This window comes from Poecilia reticulata, linkage group LG5 (genome assembly GCF_000633615.1).
Source record: "Poecilia reticulata strain Guanapo linkage group LG5, Guppy_female_1.0+MT, whole genome shotgun sequence".
Classification (NCBI taxonomy): Eukaryota; Metazoa; Chordata; class Actinopteri; order Cyprinodontiformes; family Poeciliidae; genus Poecilia; species Poecilia reticulata.
Window position 1 is genome coordinate 24,323,191 of NC_024335.1, and position 26,588 is coordinate 24,349,778.

The following is a 26,588-nucleotide window of genomic DNA, read 5'->3' on the forward strand; positions in this document are numbered from 1 at the left end:
GTTACTAGCAGCCGTAAGCGTCCTCAGTGTCTTCAGTCAGAAGTTTCTTTTGAACCGCTGTAACACAGACCACTACAGTAGATTCTTCCTGCCCACAGCATCTACACCAGCTCTTTGAAGATTATGTAACATGAGCTGCATTTAATTTCTCTCTGGAAATAAGTATTTAATTTGAATTATTTAAAGCGTCTAGTCCCATTTTTAGTTACTGAAATGAACATTTTCACAATATTCACTACAAGATGCACCTGTAAGACATCAAACACCAAACTATTCATATATTCAAGAGTTTTATTATTTGACGTTCAAATTTTCTTTTACAACATCATTGGCATTGCTGTAATGTTTTCTGTAAGGAAAAGAAAAAATAAGAGTAATATCAGGGAAAATTGTTGAATATTTTCTTTAAATGGAAAGAAGAAACATTTCAGTCCTATACCATCTATACACCGTAGTACACAATCCGTTAAAAATATTAAGTACTTAGCCGACCTGAGCTACAAGCAGATATAGAACAGCAATAATGAAAGACGGGACAGGAGACGGGTGTATGCAGTGTTGGTGAAGCATGTGGTCACCCTTTACCATTGAGAGGCGTCTGATGAAGAGGACATAACACATACAGCAGTAATAATAGCAGTACAAGTAATGTTACATAAAAGGCAAACTTTATATATCAAGGTTTTAACTTGTTACGCTGTGACTGCCTAATCAGCTTTTACTTGACACAGTAACATATATTCAGCAGTGTGAGGCAGTTAGAAACCCTAATCCTGAAGTGAAAAGGCAATACAATCACCAGATTGTTCAGAAGATTCTCAGGAGAAATTCTCAGGAGGGAGGAGGTATAAATTTAGAGCTTACCGAAAGGCATGTGATAGATGTTGCCCCCCCTCCCCCTCCAAAAAAAACAACAAAAAAAAAAAAACAGTCATCCCTCCATAACACTTAAAGGCAAAAAAAAAAAACGACAACAAAAAACATAAAAAGGTGCAAAACCACAAATGTTTAAGATCGGCTTTTAAATTAACCGCCAATTACAACAAATATTTATTTAGTTCTGCTAGTTTATTTCATGAGAAAGGCGCAAAAGAAAGCGAGTAGAAAGCAGAGAATGATATTTGGGATGCTGCATCTTGGGAAAAGCCAACATCATCTCAACAGAGCTTGCTTTGAGAGCTCTGGAGTCCGTCCAGATTTCCTAATTGCACTCTGAACATGGCTCCACGACCTCGCCCTCTCAGAGTGAGTCAGGGGCAAAACCTGACAAACATGGCAAAATAGAGGAGTTCACTCACTACCGAGTCATGGGTGTGAGGTCACGGAGGGTGTGTTTCTTCTCTCATGTGATTTTTACTGCGCTGGATTTGTCATCGTTTTATATGCGAGGGTGAACTAGTGTATTAATTTATGTACTAAGTGGGGAACGAGAAAGAGGTTTGGGGGTGACGGGGGGTGGAGGGGGGATGTACATCCATGTGCGGCATACAGAGTGAGGGGTGGTGTCAATGGAATGAGCGGTGTGTGAGGAAGACCAATAAGGAAACTGTTTTTTTGTGTTTTTTTTTCCCCCTGGGAGCAAGGCTGATGACATGTAACAGGGTGATGACAAGATGAGAGAAGATGGTCCAGTTTGTCCCTCAGCAGCTGCAGCTCTCTGCAGAAGGTTTAGCTCTGTCGTTCCTATCCAGCTTTATGGGCTCTGGGAATTCATTATACAACTCCACCTCCGTCTCCTGAGAAGCATACAGGGGGAACAAGTTAGTAGCCATTCTCTTGTTAATTAACAGTACAAATATACACTGAAATGTTAAATTTCTGTGTTCTTGTTCAACTCGCCTGTTTGAGAGCGTTGCGTGCGATAGTCTGGAATGCTTGTTCTACGTTTATGGCTTCTTTGGCGCTGGTCTCAAAGTACGGGATGTTGTTCTTACTCTGACACCAGGCCTGAGCCCTTTTAGTGGTCACCTGAACACAAAGAAGAAAACAAAAACAAAAAAAAACGCATCCATCAACGATCACATGGAAAGTTTCAATGCTAGAATCGTCTGACTTGTTATTTTAAAGAACTTTATTCACTAAAAAGCAAGTTTGTACCAAGTAGTGGATAGTGATCAAAAGCTGCCAGTCATGATTAATGAGGCTATATATTTTTTATTAACTGAAAACTACCTTTAATAGCCTGTAAACCAATATGCTTTGATCCACATTGTATTGCAGTTGGACAAAAATCAAAAAGATTAATGACATTAACATCGATGCATGAACACGGATGTTCTTCTAATTTTTATTTTTTCATGGATCGCAAACAGCAAAATGAATTTTATTTCCTTTCATTGGTGTTTAAAAAAAAGAGAAATAAAAAATGTTTACAAAAACAGGACGGATACATTGCAACATATAAACACAGCACATTTTATTTTTTCTATGAAAAATTGGGCCGATATCAATATCCGGTATTAATACTGCCTTTTAGGCCGATGCTGCATAGAAACTTCCGTATTCCCTCGACTTTGAAAAATATCGACCACATGGCTGATTTCATCACTGCTTCAGCTGAACTACCCACAGTCCTGCTCTGCATCACTATCGCATGACGGAACACAAACCACATGAGCAACCGCCTCAGCACCTCATCCAGAAACAAACGGCAAAACCCACAATCTTTAAAACCCACTTTGGGATCATTTTGACCAAAAACTAATTGTGAAACTCATGTTAGTCAACACAGGGAGCATTTTGGCCAAATGTTTAGCTAATCCCAACTAAAACTAGTCTCAGACTATTCAGCCAAACTTAAAAACTGCTTCTAAACATAAAGGTCAAAAACAACATTCAGGTAAATCGAACTGCAGTGACACAAGAGGAAGAGGAGGGAAATAAAATTGGTGGCTCTGCTGAGGAGAACAGATCAACAACAGGCTATTCTACAATCTAACCATGTATCATCATACCCCACTTTTATCTTGTTACTTGTTAGCAACTTCTTTTTGGATATATGCAAACAATTTAGTCTTGAATGCTAAAATACACTGAGGATTAGATCAGCACTGCTGACATGAGAGCAAATAAAGGAAGTTCTTCCTGCCTCCGTGTCCGGATGCATCCACCTGCCTTCACCTGTTCCCAGTTCAACTTCAAACTGCAACCATTTCATTTGAGATTCCCAAAATATTTTTCATTTCAGTTTGGATCTGGTTTGCTAATGAGCATATTAAACAAATTCAATAACAGACTTTTAAGACGTATATTGATGCAATATCCTCAGGTCTGGGCGAAACGCTTTACTTCCAATAAGAAAGGTTTAATTACTTGTGTATTGTCACCACTTGCTCTTTTACAACTATCTCCACTGAGCAATTACAGCCATGTCTTCATAAGTCAAATTACACACAGCAATACCATTAGGGTTTTATGGCCGCTCTGAAGAATTACAACAGAACGCAGAGAGCAAGTCATAAACATAAGAATGCACATGTGCAGACGGAGGATTTGCAACCCATTTCCTGCACTGGAGTCCTTTGGAGTGGGCATTAGACACGGTCTCTGTTTCAGGAATGTGGAACTCATAACAACCTGTCTGTTCTCCAGGTCAATCTTGTTGCCTAGCACCACGAAAGGGAAGTTCTCGGGGTCTCGGGGGCTGGCCTGGATTAGAAACTCATCCCTCCAGCTGTCGAGCGTCTTGAAGGTGTTGGGTGCAGTCACGTCAAAAACCAGCACGCAGCAGTCTGCCCCGCGGTAGAACGCAACACCCAAAGACTGAAACCTCTCCTGGCCAGCTGTGTCCCAGATCTGACCAAAAAGGAAAAAACTGAATAAATCAACTTAAACAATCGGATTTTTTCAATACTTTAATGTCACAAATTGAGTCATCAAGTTGGAAATGTACCTGCATTGTAACAAGTCGGTCGTCCACCATTACCTCCTTGGTGAGGAAATCTGCTCCTATTGTTGCTTTGTACTGGTTACTAAACTTTTTGTTCACGTACTGGTTCATTAGGGAGGTCTTTCCAACTCTGAGGAGAAAGCAAAAAAACATGAGAGCTACTGTGTTTAAAACAGGCATGGGAACAAATCAATTTGAGGCATCTAGCAAACAAATAGAAAACAAATTTTTATTTCCTTAAGTTACACTAAATAAGGCAAAAGCATGCAGTCATATTTCTACAGTAAAATCTGCTTCTCAGTAAAAAAAAAAAAAAAAAGATAATGAGAAAAACAACTTCTACAAGATTTTAAACAGATTTTAGTTTGTGCAAAGCTGGCAACTTCTGTCAAGCATTAAGACATGAAGTACGCTTTTCTCAGAATGTTTAATACATTTATGAGCCTTTAAAAAGAATGAATTACAGCACCACATAAAAGGGATGCGAGAGAAAAAAATCTGCATGATTGATTACGTCATGCAGATTCATCACAATTAGAGTTCAACTTTACCATGGACATTTTATTGCATAGCAGAAGTGTGTATTTGATAGAGAACTGATTCCTAAATGGGACTGAATTGTTATCCGTATATTGAGATGCTATTTGCATCGACCACTGAGCAAAGATGCACACATCCAAGTCTTTTCATTCTTTTAAGTAGTAATATTAATTAAATATTAACACTAAATTTAACCATGAAAACCATTTTAACATCTTTGGTGCTGAAGGAAACTGAAGATATGAAACAAAGTTTATGCAAAACAATCAAACTGCAACCAAGTGTGAGTGAACAAAAATTCACTCACTTTTAAATCTAAAGCAATGACATATTATTTTATTCTTATTTTATATAAATCCAACAGCTCTAGTCAACTCCATACAACTGTGTTTCCAATTATGAAGTAGCTCATTAAAATTTTGCTTAGTAAAAATAATCTACATGAAGCTCATTTCCACCAACTGCATGTCTGAATAGGCAAAGCTAAGTAATACAGACAGCAGGTGGCAGTAGAAGAAAAGTAAAGTAACAAAATGGCTGCATGAAAGAAAAAACAACTTTGAAGAAACAAGAAAATAAAGCCAGTCATTTTGAAAGTGAAATAAAAAGTAAACTGTGTGAATAGATCTAGTTCATTTTCAGTGAAAAGAGCTGAACGTTGCCGTAAAAACAATTACAAATTCAGCTGCTCGAATGTATAAACTCGTATTGGTAATTGTTGAAACGGGGGAAACAAAACAAATTTCATTTTCATGTTTGTTAGGATCTTAAAATGTTCACTGTTCTCTTCTAAAATGAAAGGTGGAACTGCATTACATCAAAAAGCAGCAATTTTCTAGCTAAGTTAACTTGCTTCCTCTTGTCTTTTACTTTAAACTGATAACTAAACATGAATCCTGACAAACAGTTTCAGTTCTGGTAGAAAATGGAACTGAAATTACTAACCAAAGTGTTGCTTCATGGTCACAGCAAACACAGGAAATTTCTAAACGACAGCAGTGACCATGTTCCAACAGGTCTGCAGTTTAAAAGTCCAGACCTTTAAGTTATTGGTAAAAGCCTAAAATCATTAGAGGGAGCAGAGGTGGTGATCTGCCTGGATACAGCTTATGACTACTGCCGACACCAATGAGGAAGTAGCACTGAGCATTCGCTCCAACCAGAAAAGCTACCAGAAAAAAAAAAAAAAAAAAAAAAGAGCGCAAGTTTTTTCACCAACTATATTTAGAGGTGATCTGTGTGGTCCTTCACACTGCTGAATTTGGCATGAAAAAGAACAATAGACCCATCTTGTGACTCACCCAGAATCTCCCAGGATGATGACTTTAAGGAGCACTTTCTTCCTAGACGTCATTGTTCAGCTGCAGGAAGAAAAAAAAAAAAGAATAAAACTGTTAAAACTCTCTATATCCCCCCTAACCTATTCATTTTAGATCAAAAACTAATCAGCTTCATGACGATTAAAAAAGAAAAAGACAGTTAACTAAACGATAACTGGCCTATTGAGAAACATGAAGGCAGAAATCTGAGCTCAGTTTTTACGCTCCTGCGGCAGTAAAGTTTGAATGCGACTTATTCCAGTCATGTGCTTCCTAAGCTGTCGAGCAAATCACGAGGCGAACATCCCTCTCCTTGTATTTCTCCCTCTCTCTCTTTCTTACACACGCAGACAGCAGGAAGTCGTTGCACAGGGTCAACCCTTGCAGATATTACCGGCACAGAGATAATAACCTGATACAGAACATATTTCCAGGACCCAAGCAAACATCAGAAATACCTCAGAAAGATGATCTGAACTGCTTTTGCAAACTACATTGGTTGGTCTCGCCTGACGGCTCAGATTTTGTCCAAGGACGAGGAAATGAAAGAAAACTGCAAGAGTTTTCAATCAGGTGATTTTTTCCAATTTGTTTATCCAAGCACATTTCCAATCTTAATCTGATTTTAGAACAAAAAAAAAGAAACAAAAAAAAGTTTGGTTGTAAGTTCATGCATTTATAAATGGTAAACGGAAAGAGTTTTACCAATTGACGCACTTAATAAATATGGGGGAAATAATATTTTTTCACTATTTGACTGGTGAACTACTGATTAGAGGTGATCATGGGAAAACTGGCCGATTCTGATCTCTACTGATTGGTACATCTGGACACATCATCACTCTAGTTTAGAAATGGTCTCCCTTGTTAGAACAGATTTGTAGTAAAATATTTTGGATCAAATATTTTCCAAGTTCTGGACCTCAACTCTAACAAACCATAATCAACGTAACTTGAGGTTAAAAGTACCAGAAACAGGCCGTCATTGGGAATACATGAGTGACTGCAAGAAACTGCTAAATTGCACAAGACAAGACGAGTCATTGAACCGTGGTTTTATCTTAGCATTTAGTTTGATTAGATAGGAAGTCCTTACAGAACAGAAAACATAGATATGCAATACAAAGTATATTATGAATTCCTAAAGCTAAATAAAAATACAATGTGAAAAAAAAGCAAAATAGGAAATTCAGTTATTTTGCCGTTTTGTCAAGGCTAATAAAATTAACAATCCCTGAATTGCACAACCAATACGTGAAGTAGATATTCTCAGAGCATTTATCAAACGCTCTAAGAGATCTACTCAATCTCTGAATGTTCCCTAGATGAGGACAAACAACAAAAAACAAGGGGGAAAAATATTATTTTCAGTTTCCAAATACATTCATGTATTTTTTTAAAGTTTCATTAAAACAACAGATAAAGGCTTGGGACGTGTGTTTTGATGGTGGATCTTCAAACCTGCCACCAGTGCACATTGAAATACATTTAGTCTCCAAGGATTATCTTAAACATTTCCCTGCACAAACAGGAGACAGACTAAAGAAGCAACAGTTCAATAAAAGTCTGCTTCATCTCTGCTCAGACGTTTGTGAAATTTGGCTTAAGTTAAGGAATCGCTGCATAAGGGAAAAAAAAAAAACAAAGCGGTAACTACTGCACATTGTAATATCTGGCAGTATTTTCCCAACCATTTCTGTCCCAGATACACGAGTGTTATTCCCATCTTATCCAGAGACGTTTTAAATAGTTAAACAACACTCATTATTGTCAGTTTGATAATCATCATCAAACACCTCTGTCGTTAGTACTCAGGGAAATAAATGTTTGCTTTGTTCTTTTTTTAGCCGGTGAAACACAATAAGGGACTGTACAACAATTTGACAGAAAAGTTGACCACTTCCCATCAGCTCCGGGTCAACTTACATCCTGGCATGAACGGCAGGACAATGAAACGGTCCCAACTGTTATTCTTTTTGTGTTTAAATCAGTTCTGGACCAAGACGTTTTGTTTGAAAGAAAACAATAAAGAAAAAAAGACAAAACACTTGAGCTGTAGTCCCTCGAGAGCAGCAAAGTATACTTGTGTTGCACATGAAGAGAACAAGCATGGCTCTCCAGTGACAACATTCCTGTGAAGCACGCCAGGAGCTGGAACAACGGCAAGCACCTGAAGTGAAGGCGTGTTCAGACCACAGTCACGTGATTATTGAACAAAGCAAGATCAGGTGTCACTGGAGCACAGCTGAGAGAAAGGAGATGCGTTTCAAAACGAAAGAAAGTCGGCTTGACAAAGCGGACAAAGAGCTCGTGTCGTTTTGACATGAAAACATCAACGTGGCGACATATTTTACTGCTTTACTGAGCTGTAGCAACAGGATTCCTGCTTATGGTGGGAATTAATGCTTAAAAAGATTTGCACAATGCATTTTATCTGGACAAGTTTAGTTTTTTTTATTTCCCCAACTAATTATTCTGGTCAATTGTAACCCTCTCTTTGTAGGTTGAAGTAACAATAAAAAAGTGTCTCATTGCACCAAAACTGTACAATATTACATAACTGCTCTTGAATTCAAATTGGGAAATGTGTTGAAAAATGTGACACAATGAACTTGAGCAAAGTTTTTCCTTTCCGACTGCATATTAGAGACGAGAGCAGCTAAAATCCACTCACCCCTACATGGATTATGAATGCACACAAACAGGATTAAATATAGAAGGCAAAATGCTCCTCGCTGCTCAGTTTGTCTCAGAGTCGGATCATTATGGGTTCAGGCAAGTTTTCATAACTTGAAAGAGCAAACTAATAAAGAACAGAGATTGGTTTTCAGCACAAGAGCTAAACAGAAACAACCCGACGTTACAAATTCAGTATTTTCCAGATTTGCAGAGAAACAAATCAATAGTAAAGTAGTTTATAATTGTTTTTTAAGGCAGAATATACAGCATCAGACACTTAACTTTTAAAATTGTGGTCTGAATAAACAAACTCGAGAGATGACCAAAATTCAAGCCATTCCAAGCCAATGGGCTGGTAGGTTGAGTCATTCACTGGTATTGAGTGAACTAAAAAGTTGATTACGTTCTGGGAATGTTTGCCAATGACAGCAGTCAATCATTAAAAACACATCATGAGGCAAGAAGACAGGCCATCCCGTAGAGGTTACATTTAGATTTTTAGAAAATCAAACGGACTAAACAAAAAGGTACCGTCTAATAAATGGTTTGGGAATTTAAAAACTAAACTTTTACAATTATTGTATAAGCACGTGAAGGCTTTTTTTTCTTCCTCTTTGCATTACTTTGATTAATGATTGATAAAATACTTCCATTCATCTCCCTAAAAGCTGTTCAAACAAACCAGCCATCAAAATGCCCACATCGCTTTCTAACATTTGTGTTGTGTTTCTCTGTTATCCTGATTAATCTGACCTGCTAAAGGGCTGAAATTCAATGAAATGCAAATGGACGATGAAGTTGACATCAACAACTTCAGTTACAAACCCAAACACTGTTTAGGTATTCAGGTGCCACGATGGGGACTTCCAACTGACTTGATGTTGGCATGTTGATGTCACCGTTGTCTTCGTATCAAAAAGGCATAACGTTTATCAAAAACTTTAAATTATTAAATATTTCATGGTGATATCTAAATAATATTTATAATATTCTGTGATATTGGGTCAAAATAAATTTAAAACAAGGTGCAATGTAAAAGTGAGGGACATAAATGACCTAAAATCTTAAGTCTTCTATTCTGTTTTAATAAATCAAAATAAATGCCGGATATTTTTAAAAATGTCTATCTTCAAGTGGTACAGAGCAGAAGAGTTGTTCAGTTGTACCAACTAGGTAGCAATCATAACTATTGCTAATCAACAAATAAAGATGTTATTTAAGAGTACACTTGATTTAATACCAATTTCCTCAAAAGTCCCAAATCTTTCGACCAAACTGTTAAGATTAAAAGTACATGGTCTGTTCTGCAAACTCAGTGACTCATAAGCTAAACAAAAAAAATAAATACTTAGAACACTGGCAAGTTTCCACTGCCTGGCAACACAAAAACAAAAATATGAAAAAGGTGCTTCCCGCAGCCAGCTGTCAGGTGATGTGTCAAACCCAGACCCCTGTCAGCATAAAGCTTACTGTAGCACAAGGTCCAAAACCAGCCCAACATTTGGAAATGGGTGGGGACCAACACTCCATCTCTGGCCACATACATGGCATTTTAAATATTGTTATGCAAGCAAAGAAATAACCGTCGGACATATGATAAAGCTTCTTTTCACGATGTTCCCTTAGCTCGGCTCACCGGTTCTCCTTCCTTGTTGGAATCGACCCAGACTGAGCCAAAGGCCGGCCTTGTTTTTTTCTACATCAACCAGCTTCTCAAAAAAAAAAAAAAAAAAACACTGCACCACCATTAACGGTTTCAACATCAGGGCACACCGGTCACCAAGCGGACATTTAAACACATGAACGAGCTGTTGGCGTTTAAAACTCACCTTAAAGTTGCGAACACTCCCTAGAGCCGACTTCTGGACCGTTCCGGAGCCGGGTTGCGAGCTAACTAGCTGTTATTGTTCAAGACAGCTAACCGAATTAGGCGTTACGTTAGCCAGCTAGCTCCCCGGAGCTCGACTGGTCGACCAGCGGTAATTAGGGAACGACTCGGCTTAAACTGCCAAAAATATGTGCTTTCCTTGGTGTAAACACCAAAAACTAAAACCGATCGAAAATTGACGAAAGAAATATAGAAATAAATAGTTTTAAATTTAGCACTTTGCCAGAGAACTAGCTTTCTTGTCTCCCAATCAGCTAACTACCCACTACCCCCAGCCTATGATCTGGCTTCTTCTTTCACTTCCTTCTCCACAACCACGTCTCATGTGACGTCAGACGCAGGACAAAATATGTGGAGTCCAGCGGATGCAGAAATAATTTTAGAAAATAAAGCTCGCTCTCTTGATCTAAGCATCCACGAAAAGTGCATCTTTTAACTTTCTAATTTATTCCATTAACACAGAATGCACTCAAATTAACACATTTAGGTGTGGAGGAGGTGCCTTTTTTGATATCTACCACATGGTATTGATTGGTCAAGTTTTTTTCTATTGAGCAATCAAAAATGTGTATACCTTGCATTTTTATTGAAAAAATGTGCTAGGCATAAATAGACAGACATATAGGTAATGACTACTATCCCCACCAGAATGCAATGTCTTCTAAATGAAATAATATAAACTGAAAGCCAGTGGTGGGAAGTAACGAAGTACACGTACTTCGTTACTGTACTTAAGTACAATTTTCGTGTATCTGTACTTTACTTAAGCAGATTTAATAATGGATACTTTCTACTTTTACTCCACTACATTTTACAGAAAGTATCTGTACTTTCTACTTCACTACATTTCTACAAAAGTGCCCCGTTACTCGTTACATCCAAGTCGCATTGCTCTTTTTTTTCGTTAAAATGTGAAGTTGAGGGACTTAAGGTGGCGCCGTGAAAAACAATCAATAACGTGACTTAGTGTCTGTTGTCACCCATCGCCTCCACCTTTACTCGCACGCGAAGCTCCAAGACATGCGCAGTGGTTTCCTCTGAGYGTCAGTAATATAATAGCSCTGCATAAATCATAAGATATGGCGACATGTAAAATCAGCAGCGCTTCGCTTTCACAGACGGTGGGGACTTCGTCCATCTTTTAGCATCACTTGGAAGGAAAGCTTAAAGAAAGGTAAGCTCCGTGGACGTGTTGCTAGCAAAGCTAGCTGTACAGAGACACATGTTGCATCTGCRATGAAAAAAARTTGTCACTCATGCGCTGAATTATTGTGTGGAGGTGTTGACTGAGGTGTTGCATTTATGGGAAAACGCTGGTACCAAAGTGCAATAAAGTGGTACGATGTTCAGGAACGATCCGATTCTTCTGGACGGATCTTTACTGATTAAATTTATTTCAGCTCYAAGTATTTAATATCTAGTTTTTTTTATGGGAATGTGAATCTTTCAGATCAATTTGAGAGTCAATTTTGATAGGTAAAAGTTAATTGTTTTTGTGTCATGTAGTGCGGGGTGCTGGTCTTCACTTGGTCTTGGGTAGGTGGTCTTGACTTGGTCTTGGGTAGGTGGTCTTGACTTGGTCTTGGGTAGGTGGTCTTGACTACAACTTTGCTACTGGCTCCTTGGTTGCCTGTCTTCTCCCACCCACCTTCTTTCCATCCCCTTTCAGTTGGATATCTTTAGAAATAAATGCCACTAGTGGCAAAAAAAGTGAACTTCATGTTATGTTAGGACAGGAGACAAGATGTTTCCATCCCTGAAATTATGATGCATAGAATCACATATCGAAGTCTAAACTGTTACAGAGTAAACACAATAAAAACATGCTTTATCTGTGGCATTGTTCATTAAAATGGCACATTTCTAATGTATTAAAATTAAATATGATCTGTAAACTTAATGATATTAAGTAATCCATTCAGCAAGTACTTTTACGTTTAATACTTAAGTATTTTTAAAAGTCAGTACTTTTTTACTTTTACTTAAGTATAAATGTTAATATGGTAGTTTTACTTTTACTTGAGTACATTTTTGTCTGTGTATTTGTACTTTTACTTAAGTAAATTTTTTTAGTACTTTCTCCACCACTGCTGAAGGTACATCTCTAACCTCTAAAATTAACATGATTATGACTGTTTGTTTTTTTTGTTTGTTTGTTTTTGCTTATGGGTAGCTAGGGCTCAACGCAGTCTGTCACTTTAGCAATTTCTTTCAGGCCATTGTACAGCTAACAAAAAACAGTTGTACAATGGATGGAAGAATCAAGTTTTATAAAAAAAATAAATAAATAAAAATAACACATTGACCTTAAAAGTGAATGCAAACACTAGTGTCACTGTCACAAGAAAAATAGAATATTCATCTATTGTGTTGTGGGAAAGGAGTGATTTTGCAGCCATGAAACTGCTATATTATTGAGTCAAAAATATGTACTTGAACCCAATATTTATCTAGTTTGGAGCTGTTGGAGATGTATTTGGCTATTTATAAATGGTAATTTTATGTTGAAGACTCACGATGCCATACACTAATGAACTAAGAATAATAAAGTGATAAAACAAAGTTACTCTCAACCTTTTAAAGCCTGACCCATCAAAAAATAATCAGAAAATTTAAATTGTTTAGAAATAGGATCTTCATAAAGCCTTGAAACAAAATCTAAAAAAAAAAATAAAATGTTGCCATGTCATTTAGTTTATGATTTTTTTTGTATCACATTTGATGCCGCAGGCTTTTCTTAGAACTTTTGGCTCACAACAACATACTTAATTTACTTAAGTATTATTGCAGTGATAGATGCAAAAACAAATGTTGCCTATAATATTTTGAAAGTATGGAACACTTTAGGATGTTTTTCTCTTAGTTTTGTTTTCCACCAACAACTTTTACAGTCCAGTCCTCATGATAATCCTCATCATCTTCTCCTTACTGCTCTATGTAGTTTGAATTGTCATACATTATCATGATGAGTAGTATTTTATTTCTCTCTCTTCTTCCTCTACTCTTTTTTTTAATCTAAAGCATACATAACTAGTCGATACACCATAAGGATTATGGTTTTTAGAAAAGCTACTATTGTGACAAAATATATATATTTTGAAATTACATTTAATGATAATTATTGAGTAAACAAAGGTTTGTGGCTGAATTGTGACTGTTATGACTTTGATTACTTTATAAATATATAACATTCCTGTTCAGTGATAAAGCACCTTAAATACCTGCTGTATCAAATATGACACACACATTTTTAACACGATTTAAATGTAATATAACAAAAACATTTCTAATTAATTGTGCATTATTTCAAAACATAAAAAAGTGAATAACAATTTATAAATTATTTTTACTGTAAGTTGTCTAAAATTGTCACTTTCCTGGAAAATGCGTATGACCAATCTCATGCAAGAAGACATTTTGAAGAGAAAAAAAGCTGTTTCTCTGCCTGCAGTGCAATGATAACCCAGTATATGGCAGAATACAAGCCTCAAATTATATACAATAGGTTGTTTGGGTAAGTATTAGTCATGGTGTAAAAAAAAAAAAGAAAGAAACAAATGGCGATATAGAGTTAAAAAATATATTAATAACAGTAATTTAGATTATGCATGCACATTGGTCTTTGTTCCTCATCTGAAGGTAACCAATGGAAACTGAACCACAATCACATGAACAGTCCTGTTTCACTTTGTGTGCATGGTCAACACATACATGCTGAGGCTACAAGCTGAGCTTCATCTGACTGTAGGCGCGGCAGCAAACAACACAACATGCAGTCGAATCAGGACATGTCTGAGTCTTGCAGCGACATATCTGTAAATGTGTAAATTCTTTGTTTCCTCAGAAATCCAGCATGCTTCTTAAGAACTGCTTTCAAAACAAATGGCTTTGCAGTAACTTTTTCTATCTTACTGGGATTTGTACCAAACTAGATGTGAAGAAGTATTTAGAAACCTCCCATAATCAGAGGGTAATAACTGTCCTTAAGTGTCAACATGAAATTAACACGAGATAAGGTTGTCCAGTGTAACTTTATTGACTGAACAGGCAGAATAATTGTTGTTAGATACACATATTGTAGCTACTTTAACCAAATCTGGTGCTTTTTACTTATGTGTCTGTGTTTCTAACAGCTAAACACTTGCTGGAAATCCACTCGCACTTTTGAATGAACTGAAGGAGCTAAGATCTCCAGCCTGTAGTTCAACACCTGCTGCTTTTCTATCCTCCATGTCATGTAGATTTGGTTCCAGGGTTTTATGTAAGCTGATATGTTATTTCCATCCTTAAAGTTGTTATACACAAAAAGGGCTCAAATAGCCGCTACATCAGTCCATAATTAGGATGTAAATAAACTATGTTGACATGTACAGTTTTGACAAAGCGATGCTGCTAAAACCATCCTGCTCTTATTTCTGTTAAATCATAATTCCTATAGATCAATTTAGTAACTTTGACGCTGAAATACATTTGTCTGTTTTTATCTTTACTGTCTGATTTAGTTGTTTGAAAGTGACAACAAGATCAAACTTGTCGAAATCACTGCTCCAACCGTAAATATATTAGAAGTAATTACACTTCTGTGTGAGAGTGAGGTTGGTAGGAGTTTGTCCTGTAATCAGTGGGTTGCTGGATTGAACCCCTGCTCCGTCTGTGTTAGTCGTTGTGTCCTTGGGCAAAACACTTCACACACCTTACCTGTGGATGTTGGTCAGAGGGTCAGTGGCGTCGGTCCAGGGCATGCTTGCTTCAGTCAGACTGCCCCAGGGCAGCCATGGCGACTATTCAGTAAACTGAATGTAGCGTGGAGCGTTTTGGAGTCCTCCAGAGTAGATAAAGTACAGACCATTTACGATGTTTACCATATGTTGGTGACATTCTGCTTAATTCAGTTGTTTTGTTCGTTGCAGTGATAAATCACTGCAACGAACAAAACAAACACAAGAGGGAAATAACATTCGCCACTAGAGGTCAGTGTTGGCATGTTTTTGAACGGTTTTGGACTCGCTACACCAACTAATTGATGTAGAAATGTACAGTGGTGGAGAAAGTACTCAAAAAATTTACTTAAGTAAAAGTACAAATACACAGACAAAAATGTACTCAAGTAAAAGTAAAACTACTACATTAACATTTGTACTTAAGTAAAAGTAAAAAAGTACTGGTTTTTAAAAATACTTAAGTATTAAAAGTAAAAGTACTTGCTGAATAGATTACCTAATCGCTAATATCATTAAGTGTATCGATTGTATTTAATTTTAATACATTAGAAATGTGCCATTTTAATGAACAATGCCACAGATAAAGCATGTTTTTATTGTGTTTACTCTGTAACATAGTTTAGACTTCGATATGTGATTCTATGCATCATAATTTCAGGGATGGAAACATCTTGCCTCCTGTACTAACATAACATGAACTTCACTTTTTTGCCACTAGTGGCATTTATTTCTAAAGATATCCAACAGAAAGGGGATGGAAAGAAGGTGGGTGGGAGAGGACAGGCAACCAAGGAGCCAGTAGCAGTGTTGTAGTCAAGACCACCTACCCAAGACCAAGTCAAGACCAGCACCCCGTGCTACGTGACACAAAAAAAATAAACTTTTACCTATCAAAATTGCTTCTCAAATTGATCTGAAAGATCCACATTCCCATACAACACCTAGATATTAAATACTTAGAGCTTAAATAAATTTAATCAGTAAAGATCCGTCCAGAAGAATCGGATCGTTCCTGAACATCGTACCACTTTATTGCACTTTGGTACCAGCGTTTTCCCATAAATGCAACACCTCAGTCAACACCTCCACACAATAATTCAGCGCATGAGTGACAATTTTTTTTCATTGCAGATGCAACATGTGTCTCTGTACAGCTAGCTTTGCYAGCAACACGTCCACGGAGCTTACCTTTCTTTAAGCTTTCCTTCCAAGTGATGCTAAAAGATGGACGAAGTCCCCACCGTCTGTGAAAGCGAAGCGCTGCTGTGCGAGTGGGAGTAAAGGGGGAGGCGATGGGTGACAACAGAAACTAAGTCACGTTATTGCTCGGATTTTACGGCGCCACCTTAAGTCCCTCAACTTCACATTTTAACGGGAAAAAAAGAGCAATGCGACTTGGATGTAGCGAGTAACGGGACACTTTTGTAGAAATGTAGTGAAGTAGAAAGTACAGACACTTACTGTAAAATGTAGTGGAGTAAAAGTAGAAAGTATCCATTCTACTTAGGTAAAGTACTTGTACTTCGTTACTTCCCACCACTGGTAATGTAAATTACACACCAACACGTTCACTTTTCGCTTTTGACTGAATTTTCCAATGGCCATAATCATACTCCAGGTCTTACAGTGGTTACAGATTAAAGCTCATGTATGTGTTTAAAATGGTCTAGTCAAAGTTAAAGTTAAGGGAAGTGAATTCAAATACACATGCAACATGGACAGATCCCCAGTCCATCAAAGAGATGCAGAGGACAAACACAATCACCATCCACAAACTGACCTAACAGTTACGTTTTGGGACTTTGAGAGGAAGCCGGTGTACCTGAAAAAGAAACCACCTCATGCACTGGGAGAGCATGCAAACTCTTTAAAGAGTTCAGGACCCAGGACCTTCTACCTGCAACCCAGCAACACAAACAACTGTGCCATAATACCTATCACTTATCAAACTCCCACTTGCCAATTCAGAGTGTTTTAAACCCAAAGTTTTCTTTTACTTTGTAACAAACATCATATTAAACCTGGATACTTAGCTTTTGTTATTTACCATTTTAACATTATGATTCAGTGTTCAGTGATCCAAAAGGTTGAGTCCTGTCAGTGTTCATTACTCACGTCTGAGTGCACCGCCACATGTTTATCCTCCTTATTACTGGGAGTGTGTCTCTGCAGATGGGACAACTCTGGTGTGGTGTTTGGAGAAGGATTCCTGTCTTCTTTACCTATTCAATGTTGGGTCTTCATGGCTCCTTTGGAATTCAGTTTGCAAACACAAAACTGCACAAAGGCCATGAGACTTAGGAAGTTGTTCACAGGACGGAAGCAGCTGAGCTGCTAAAGCAACTCCATGATGGCCGGGGTGAAAGGTAGGAGATGTTAGCTCACACATGCTACATGAAACATATGGAAAACTTGTTCACTGTCATGCTCATTAATAGTTTAAGACAAATCGGTGCAAAAATATTCATAAACATGCATCACGGTGTGTGGCAAAGTGGGAGTGTAAGTTGGGGAGATGAAGAGATGGTGTGGGTGTGTGTGTGTATTGGTATGTGTGTGTGTGTGTGTTGGGGGTGGGTGCATTGGTCCGTGTCAGACAGCAAAGTGTGCTGCATTTATCTAGGAATCCGAGCCAAAGTAGCCTCACAAACACAGACCGGGCAGGACTAAGAGGAGGACGAGGAGTGACATGAACTGAGGAAGAAAGGCAGAGAGGACAACTGCATGAAGGGTCAGCCAGAGATCTAAACAAAAAGGATAAAAATGCAAAATCCTCTTGCCTGCAGAGGCACATCTTGGACATAGAAAGAAGAGAAGAAACATTTTCCAGGGAACTGATGACAGGAAAACCCTGCAGCATTTGAACCAAATATTTATTCTCATGGTTTCTTTCATCTCTCTCGTCATGCTCACCCTGCTGTCTCTGTATGTGGGAGCACTGCTGTCCTCAGATGCATCCCCAGCCTGCTTACATCCACCTTGCCGGGACACGTTAGTGGCTACACCTGCTTCTCCAGGGCCAGGAGCAGCAGTGACTACCAAGGCCAGTGAGGGTCAAGCTGGGACAAGTGCATGCAGATTGGGTGCTTCAGTTCCTGTTGCTTCAGACGATCCTCAAAAGGAGGAGCAAAGACCGGATTTCCCTCAGACTAGATTGAAAGTAAGTAAGACAGGAGCGAGAAAATGTAATTTTTTTCACTAATCCTGTGAATATGAAATGACTCCATCTTGCTGACGTGTAAAGACTGGACAGACATGAGATCTCTGACTGCACTTTCACATGTACCAGTGAGAGTTGGCGGTGTACGGTCAGAGAACAGGCCGGAGATGCTAAACTCGGCACCGCCAAACAGCTACGGAGAAATAACTGTCGGCGATCAAAGAGGGGATAAAATTAGGAGAGCTTTAAAAATGTCTCGTCATCTGGTGAGCTCATGCTGCAACAGGTGCTGGGGACCTGATCACAATGAGTGACATAAGTATGAGAGACAGAGAACCGAGCCAAGAGTTTGGGGATTAATTAATATACAATATGTAATGTCTTTCTGACTCAGGGACTATATGCACACATAATTTTTACCCCTGAATTATATTTTAAGGTCTGGAATAATTGGTTAAAAAAAACAACTGCTGTTTAGTGACTACAGCATGATGGTGCCACCACCCTGTTTAATCATGAGAATGTTAACTTTAGTGTCATCTAACAAAATGAATAAACTAAATTACTCACAGGAGGACACTGTTCACTAATTTGTTGACTTCTGAAGAAAATTGTTTGCACTGGGTTTTATTTAGTAGTATCAAACTAACGGGGGCTGAATCAAATTTTTCAGATACTTATTTGCAAAACAATTGAAACGCAATGAATCATTTATTCTCACTTTATGACTTAGCATGTTACCAGTGGATTTTTATGCATATTTTGTTAGTCTATCACAGAAAATACCTATAGAATTGATTGAAGACTTCAATTTTTTAAGGTGATAAAATGGAAAAAGTTCAAAAGTGTGTAAACAGTTTAGATAAGGCAAAAATTACAATATTTTTTCTATAACAAGAAAAAATATTGTTATAGAATAACAATATTTATTCTATAACAATAAGCATTATAACTTATGGTTCAGTTATAATGCTCCTTTGTGATGATTAATTCAAAAATGTGCCTTCATAATTTCACAGATTTCAAACATTTTTGTCTGCATTTGTCACCCTAAGGCATTCCCTTACCATGCAGCCATACTTTCTATTAACCTGTAAGTATTGTCTTGCAGAGTGGAGGTGTTGAAGAGCGCCTGGTTCGGCTGCAGAGCTGCATGAGCTCTCTCCAGGAATCAGGAGGCCCCCAGAGTTACAGGGACCAGGAGAGCAGCTCTCTGGGGGCCATCCTGGCCCTGATGGCAGCTGTGCTGACAGAGTGTGACCTCCACTGCCACAGCCAAGCACTTGGAGAGATGGCCAAGCGACTGGGTGGGTCACACATGTTTGTAACCCCCAAGAAACACACGCACACACACACGCGCACACGCACGCACACACACACGCACACGCACACACACACACACACACACACACACACACACACACAGGAAATTATGCCAGTGCAGTCACTCCTACTCTGATAGAAAACAATCGTCTGCAGAGTGTCAAAGGTGAGTGGATAGGAATTTAATGATGCAAGGAGGCAAAACATATCCAAACTCAGAGATGAGCAGAGTTCCCAAAAAATGCACTCAATTAGCAGTAGCACTATTTTAACAAATTTTTACATGAGTAGAACTAAAAAAATAAATGTCCAAGAAATGACTCGAGTAAGAATAAAAAAGGATTTTATACAATGGCTATTTGAGTACAAAGTAATTTCACCACACTACCTCAGATTTTATACTCTGTTTCAATATGTCAGACAGAAAAAAATATAAGATATATAATGATGTGCAAATTCTGATATTTTAAAGATTGAATTAAAAAAATGTTACAAATAGATTGTTAGAAAATAGCAAACACTTCCACGTAAAAAAAATATTTCAAGTTAAAACAAATGAAACTACTTAGTGTAGGTAGCTTGTCTACATGTGACAACCGGACAATATGCTAAGTCTCAGCAGATAGACAATAATATCAGAATAACAAAGCTTGTGTTCAAACAAGAGGCCCTACCATAAACTCTATCCTTGTCTGGTGCATGTTGGTTAAAACATGTTTGTTGTACAGCATATGAAACTTGGCAGCCATGTTGATAACTTGATGCTGCTGCTCTGGGTTTGTAGAGAGCGCTGCGTTGGGAAGCAGAGAGGGTGAAAAAGACTTGCTGCTTTTCCTAAAGAGCATCACACAGTATTCACCTACAGGTGAGGGAAACATTTGTGTGCATCTCCTGAGAATGGTGGACTAATAAGCTCAATAGAAATGTGTCCTGTGTGGCTCCAGCTGCTCCCATGGAGAGGTTACATCCACAGGATTGTGCAGAGATTTACAGCCTTGGGATCAAAGAGACTGGCATCTATACCATCCAACCTGATCCACACGGACCAGCATTAGAGGTATTTTAATGTACAAAGATCATCAGAAGTAATCTTCGAAAAGCTGAGCGCTATCTGTGGAAAAGCCTTGAATCATGTCAGTCTTTGCTTTGGCCCAGGCTAAATGTGACATGGAGACAGCGGGCGGAGGGTGGACGGTGATCCAGAATCGGCAGGACGGCTCAGTGGACTTTAACAGAACTTGGCAGGAATACCGGGAAGGCTTTGGTAGTCTGCAGGGAGAGCACTGGCTGGGAAACGCAGCACTGCACGCCCTCACCTCCACCGGCCTGCACCAGCTCCGCATTGAGCTGGAAGACTGGTACCAACAGAAGCGCCAGGCAACCTACAGCAACTTCAAGGTGGCCTCGGAAGCGGAAAGGTGCACAGAGAGACACTAGACCCTCTGAATTACCTTTGGCAGGAGTAGCAGCTTTTTATTTCAATTGACCAAAAGCTAAACCTGTTCCCTTTTAATCACTAATGCAACTTTATACAAGATGAGACTAAAGTTGTGTGGAAGAATACTGGCTGCATAGATTAAATGGATCAGCATGTTGTTCAGCTAGATAAAAAAAAAAAAAAGTTACCTTTTTAACTTTGGGCCAATTCTTGAGCAACTCCAGTTATTACTGCCCAGACAGCAGCTGATGGAGCAACTACATAAAAAGTGTTGCAAACCCTGTTTACACTTTGTTATGTTAAATCCACAACTTCAATGTATTATGGGGATTTTATGTGACCAACCAAAACACTTGTGAACATACAAATGTAAAACCTTACACTGAGGCTGAAATAATTAATTGGATTAATCAGATTAATTGTGATTAATCAATCATTATTTGATTAATGATTAACTGGAGCATAAAGACTCAAAAAAGTCATTTGCTGAAAGAGCAACTCACTCAGAGCAGGAATTAAGCCAAAACTGTAAAATATATACTTTTTGCATTTAAGATAAACAAAACCCTTTGTATGCAAATATGTTCTACCAGAACTCCTCAAGTGACATTATTGTAGCTTCACCTGGTTCAAAATCTGTACAAAAAAAATCTTCTGTGAAGTGCCTTTTGCTATCCAAATATTAATTGGTTAATTAAAAAAATAATTACTCAATCTACAATTGATAAAGAATACAGTAAAGGATTGCCTTATTATATGTCATTGCATTTTGTGCAACAGAAATGCTTTTTTATTATTTAGAAAAATTATTTAGAAAAATGAACTGAATTGTTTCCTTTAGAGAACATTCCCACCAGTTTCACACATTTAGAAACCGAAATGTTTTCACCTGTATTTGCAAAATAGCACAAGCTCAGTCAGATTGGACAGAGCCTTTAGTAGGTGTTAGAGAGAGAAACTTTGCACTAACCAAGCATAAAAACCTGTAAATAATATTTTACCACAAGTTTACCACACAGTTACCACACCTTCTCTTCCAGGTATCGTCTGACAGCCCACGAGTACTCTGGCGATGCCGGCAACTCTCTGAGCTACAGCAAGCGCTACAACCACGACGGCAGACCGTTCAGCACTGCCGACAGAGACAACGATCGCTACGCCTCTGGAAGCTGTGGCCAGTACTACGGCGCAGGCTGGTGGTTCGACGCCTGCCTGGCAGCCAACCTGAATGGGCGATATTACCGTGGCCGTTACACAGGTTTGACCAACGGGATCTATTGGGGGACATGGTACATCCTGACAGACGGAAGGACCGGGGAGCGGTACTCCTTCAAGAGGGTGGAGATGAAGACGAGACCCAAAGACTTTAGGGGAACCAAGTGAGGAACACAAACGGTGAGGGCTCACTGCAGAATACGCATAGGACGCAAGGCCTTTTGTTTTATAGACGACAGATTTTAAACAACTTTCTGCTAAAATTTACATGGATTTCAGTGAATGGATTAAAGACAAAATATAGTGAGTAGCAAAATCATTCATTCCCCCGGAGCCTTTTCGCATTTTGTCACGGTAGAATGAAGCACATCAGTGTATTTTTATCAGGATTTTGTGTGACAGACCAGCACAAAGAATTGCATATATGTGACATGCATAGAAAAGCATAGTTTTCATGTTGTTGTTGTTTTTTTTTTGTTTTTTTTTCAAATAAAAAAAACCTTAAAGGTGTGGCATGCTTTGGTACTCAGATACCCAGTAGAACCACCTTTAATAGATTTACAGGGGTGTAACTCAACCAGTTTTGTTCCTCTGTAAAGACTGATTTTTCTGAGTCAGAGTGCTTCAGGAACGTCTGTCATAACATTCAAGTCTAGCCACAGATTCTTAATTGAATTCCCGTCTGGGTTTTGAGTAGACCCTTTTTCCTCATAAAATGCTTCGATGTAAACATTTTATTGTAGCTCTGGTTGCATGTTTGGGGTTGTTTTGCCTCTGGAAAACAAACCTCCTTCCAAATCTCAAAGCTCCCATGATTATCTTGCATTTAGCTTAATCGATCTTCCCACTAACTCTGAATAGTTTTGTCTGTAAGAAAAAAGACATTCCCACAGCATGATGCAGCCACAACGTTTCACTGCCTTACAGGTGACTACGCCATCTTTGTGGAGTCTTCAGACATGTGAGTTTATTTAAGACAGACATTTTGTCTCATGTGGTCAGCAGTGAGTACATGTCGGTCTTGTTTATGCACATTTGAAAAAAGAAAAAGAGAGATGAGGGAAAAAAAGAACAAAAAGAAAACCTCTGCGTTGAACAGCCTGTTCTTAACTGCCTGGTATTTATAAACTTCATAAACTTATAAACTTTGTGTAACCACGGAGCAACACACACACACACACACACACACTCGACCAGAGTGGTCAGGAAGATGGTTGGGGAGCATTCTTGACTGACCACCTAGCAGCTGGTCTGGTTTACCAAATGGAGGGAAAAATGAGGATAGTTTTAATGTTATTTACACCAATCAATCTGCACAACATGCACATGCTTTATTTACTTATTACAGTACCGCTTCGTACTGAGTAATTAGAAACTAATGCTTGAAACGATTCCTGTCTCCTGAATATCTTGTTTATTATATTTATTTACTTATTTGTGCTAAATGGTGTACAATCACTACCAGACATAATAACATTGTCCTTTCTCAATTATAAGCTAAAAGAGCCTTGTTCTACGTCAGCAGAGGAAGTTTCAAAGCTCTTGACACACTGATGTTGACCATCAGGATTTGCTCTGCCTTCTCAGAACCCTTCCACCGCCGCTGACACACACTCGGCCTCACCTGCTAACTGCTGTGTGTGTGCATGCGTGTGTGTGTGTGTGTGTGCGTGTGTGTGTGTGTGTGTGTGTGTGTGTGTGTGTGTGTGTGTGTGTGTGTGTAAATGCCTATTTTAGGAGCATTCACAACGAGCTGCCAGTGTCTCCTGCAAGCTGGCTGTCTAATATTAACGGGAAAAGGTTGAGGCAGAAAGTCAGCTCAGCAGAAGTAATGCAGGTATTTCTGCTTACACATGAATGCGACTATCACACACACACGCACACATACACAGATTTCAAATTCATCTCCCTCTCAGTGGAAGAGGTGCATGATATGCTTGGCTTCATGAAAATAAATGGGCCCTATATGGTGAGTTAATTATTGTTAAACAACCATAAGCTCCTCTTGCTCTGGTCTGTGTGTTTCATTACATTAACGCACACTAATACACACGCAGAGCGGTCAACCATAGGCAATCAAGATCAGTCACCCTTCACAACCATCATGCGTATCAGCTTTCTGCTTTGATTTTGTTGTCTGTGCATCTTTGTCTGGGCGCAGTCAGTGTTGGGTCACTTTGTTGTGCCCCCTGGTGGCCGCTGGCGTTGCTGGGGAATTTGAGTCAACCTTTTTATTTATGTCTGGTCCAGCTGATAAAACTGACACTGAATCAATTCAGACTGAAATTATTATTTATTGGTGACATACTTGAAGACTTTGTCTGTGAGATGTACTATTAAAATGTACTGCATAATCTCTTGAATGAAGACAGCAACGATTCCCTCATCAGTCTTGTTGACAAGGGAGGAACAGAAGCCCAGAGTTGTGTCACCACAGTATCCTGGCACAGTGTCTGGAATGAGGTGATAGTAGTGGTGCTGCGGGCTGCGAGCCGCCACCGCTCCCAGGGAAGAAACCCCTGACTGGGCAGCGGTTAGCCAGTACAACCTTTTAGATAAACACAGTGATCCACTGTGGAAACTTCCTGTCTAATCTTATTTGTTACTGAGAGACACGAGGAAATGTTTGTCCTGTGTGTATTTCTGAAAGACAGTTAACACAAAACCTAAATACATATAAGAAGTAAAGAATGATACACAAAATTACCTTTTAAACGCAAAATACTTTATAAACATTTTCAGTTATGTTTACTTTTATAGGGATGTCCTGTCTTAGTCATCAGACTGGCTGGTTTGGTAACTTAATGCAGGTCACCAAAGAACAACATGTCTGTTTTAACATGTTAAGTAGGTTTAAGAGGCTGCAGGTATATTCCAAAATAAGTTACTGTTATATGTGATTTTTCCGAGGTAAATGTCTGTCCTGTTATAGACTAAAGCTACACTGACTGTAGAAACCTATACTGCTGATTTAGAAACCTTTAGTTTGGAGTGCAACTGATTCCTCCACCTGAGCTCTGGCTCTCTGCAGATCCTCCAGAATTAAAATAAGCATGCTTCTCTGATGAATATGCTCATTGTGTGCACAGGACTTTAATTATGTTGAATATAATTAAAAAATGACACAGCAGTAATTCTATTTTGGTATTTATATATTGAACTGAATTTAAATATAGACTTTTAAGTGATGTGGCGCAAAAATATAATTGCATGTTTTGATGATATACTTAGAAAATTCGCAAGAAAAAAATAAAACAAAATTGTTATTATTATTTAAGTCAAGAAACCTAGAAATCTGCTGGGTTTTCTTAGAAACGTTTAAAATTACTTGAATAGTTGAGCTTAGTTTGATAACTAGCATCATTTGAAATGTATTTATAATCACATTGAAACAATTTTCCTGTAAAGTGTCTCGAGACGACAGTTGTTATGAATCGGCTCCATAAAACTAAAACGGAATTGAATACAATTGAATTAATGGCTTAGAAATCTGAGCTGCAGTACTTGTTTTCACCACTAGGAGCACTGTAACTGATGCTGTGGGTCAAAGGGCAAGCAGCGTTCACCGTAGGAGCAGTTTGAGATATGTTAAGACGCATTTGTGACTTGAAAACACAGGTTGAGGTGAGGCATGAGCAGAAATCTGTGAAAGCGCGCAGAACACGTGGAAGAAAACAGTTTGGAGTTGTGACAGCCCAGAAGAGGCGGGTGGAAGAGACGAGCCGGGCGGCCTTCAGTGGAATTCAGCTCTCCAGTCTTTAATAACCTGCTCTCGCTCTGATAAGGGCGCATGTGGCAGATGTCAGGGCCAAGGATGGGGAGGAAGACCAGGGTGTGGGGAGGAAGCAGGAGCTGGTGAGGTTTGAAAGGTGTCTAAGCATAAACGGGCCGTTAGGGCCTCCCCTTCCCTGACCACAGGACCACCGAGAGAGACAGCGTGTGCCTGCTTTTAATACTGATCCTGCAGAAAACCAGAGCGAGGCAGCGTTCCGTTTGAAACCGGAATTCAGAAGAACAAGTGTATCCTGATGTGGTGAGGAGCTGGGAGGGGAGGAGGGGGGAAAGGAGGGCTGAGGACGCAGAAAGCGCCATGTGGCAGGCCTCAGTCCAGGGCTCGGCTGAATCTGAACGCCAAAATGGAGGATCTGCAGGCACGGGGGAGGAGCCAGAGACGGTGCCGGGGTTAAAACAACAAATTAATTAATAATGACTAGAAATATTTATGTGATTAACACTAACCTTCTGGAAGATGAACTGTCTGAGAAACAGCACAGGGTTCCAGGACTTCATGCTATTGTTTAATGATATGCAACATTTTCAATAGCTCTGCAGAAACTTTAATTCACAGTAATTAGGGGCATGCCATAGCAATGCATAAGGAGAGCAGTACTGACTTGCGAAGCAAGTCAGTACTGC

General features: G+C 38.9%; 2 protein-coding genes across 3 annotated transcripts; one reads left to right on the forward strand and one right to left on the reverse strand.

Annotated features, from left to right (window-relative positions):
- Nucleotides 1-277: 277 nt before the first annotated feature.
- On the reverse strand, nucleotides 278-10,658 carry LOC103465242 (ras-related protein Rab-7a). Its single transcript, XM_008409882.2, has 6 exons — nucleotides 10,257-10,658; nucleotides 5,731-5,790; nucleotides 3,893-4,019; nucleotides 3,577-3,795; nucleotides 1,840-1,968; nucleotides 278-1,736 (listed from the first exon to the last, which is right to left on the reverse strand). Exons 2-6 carry the CDS (start codon nucleotides 5,781-5,783, stop codon nucleotides 1,641-1,643), a joined length of 624 nt encoding a protein of 207 aa, XP_008408104.1. The 5' UTR covers nucleotides 5,784-5,790; nucleotides 10,257-10,658; the 3' UTR covers nucleotides 278-1,640.
- Nucleotides 10,659-17,255: 6,597 nt separating this feature from the next.
- On the forward strand, nucleotides 17,256-22,580 carry LOC103465243 (fibroleukin). Of its 2 annotated transcripts, XM_008409884.1 has the most exons (7): nucleotides 17,256-17,402; nucleotides 17,988-18,196; nucleotides 19,308-19,503; nucleotides 20,304-20,384; nucleotides 20,464-20,576; nucleotides 20,675-20,937; nucleotides 21,998-22,580. In XM_008409884.1, the coding sequence occupies exons 1-7, from the start codon at nucleotides 17,384-17,386 to the stop codon at nucleotides 22,338-22,340; spliced, it is 1,224 nt and encodes a 407-aa protein (XP_008408106.1). In that variant the 5' UTR covers nucleotides 17,256-17,383; the 3' UTR covers nucleotides 22,341-22,580. The 2 variants fall into 2 exon arrangements, with proteins under 2 accessions (XP_008408106.1, XP_008408105.1); XM_008409883.1 differs by lacking the exon at nucleotides 17,256-17,402 and having other exon boundaries at nucleotides 17,780-18,196.
- Nucleotides 22,581-26,588: the final 4,008 nt, after the last annotated feature.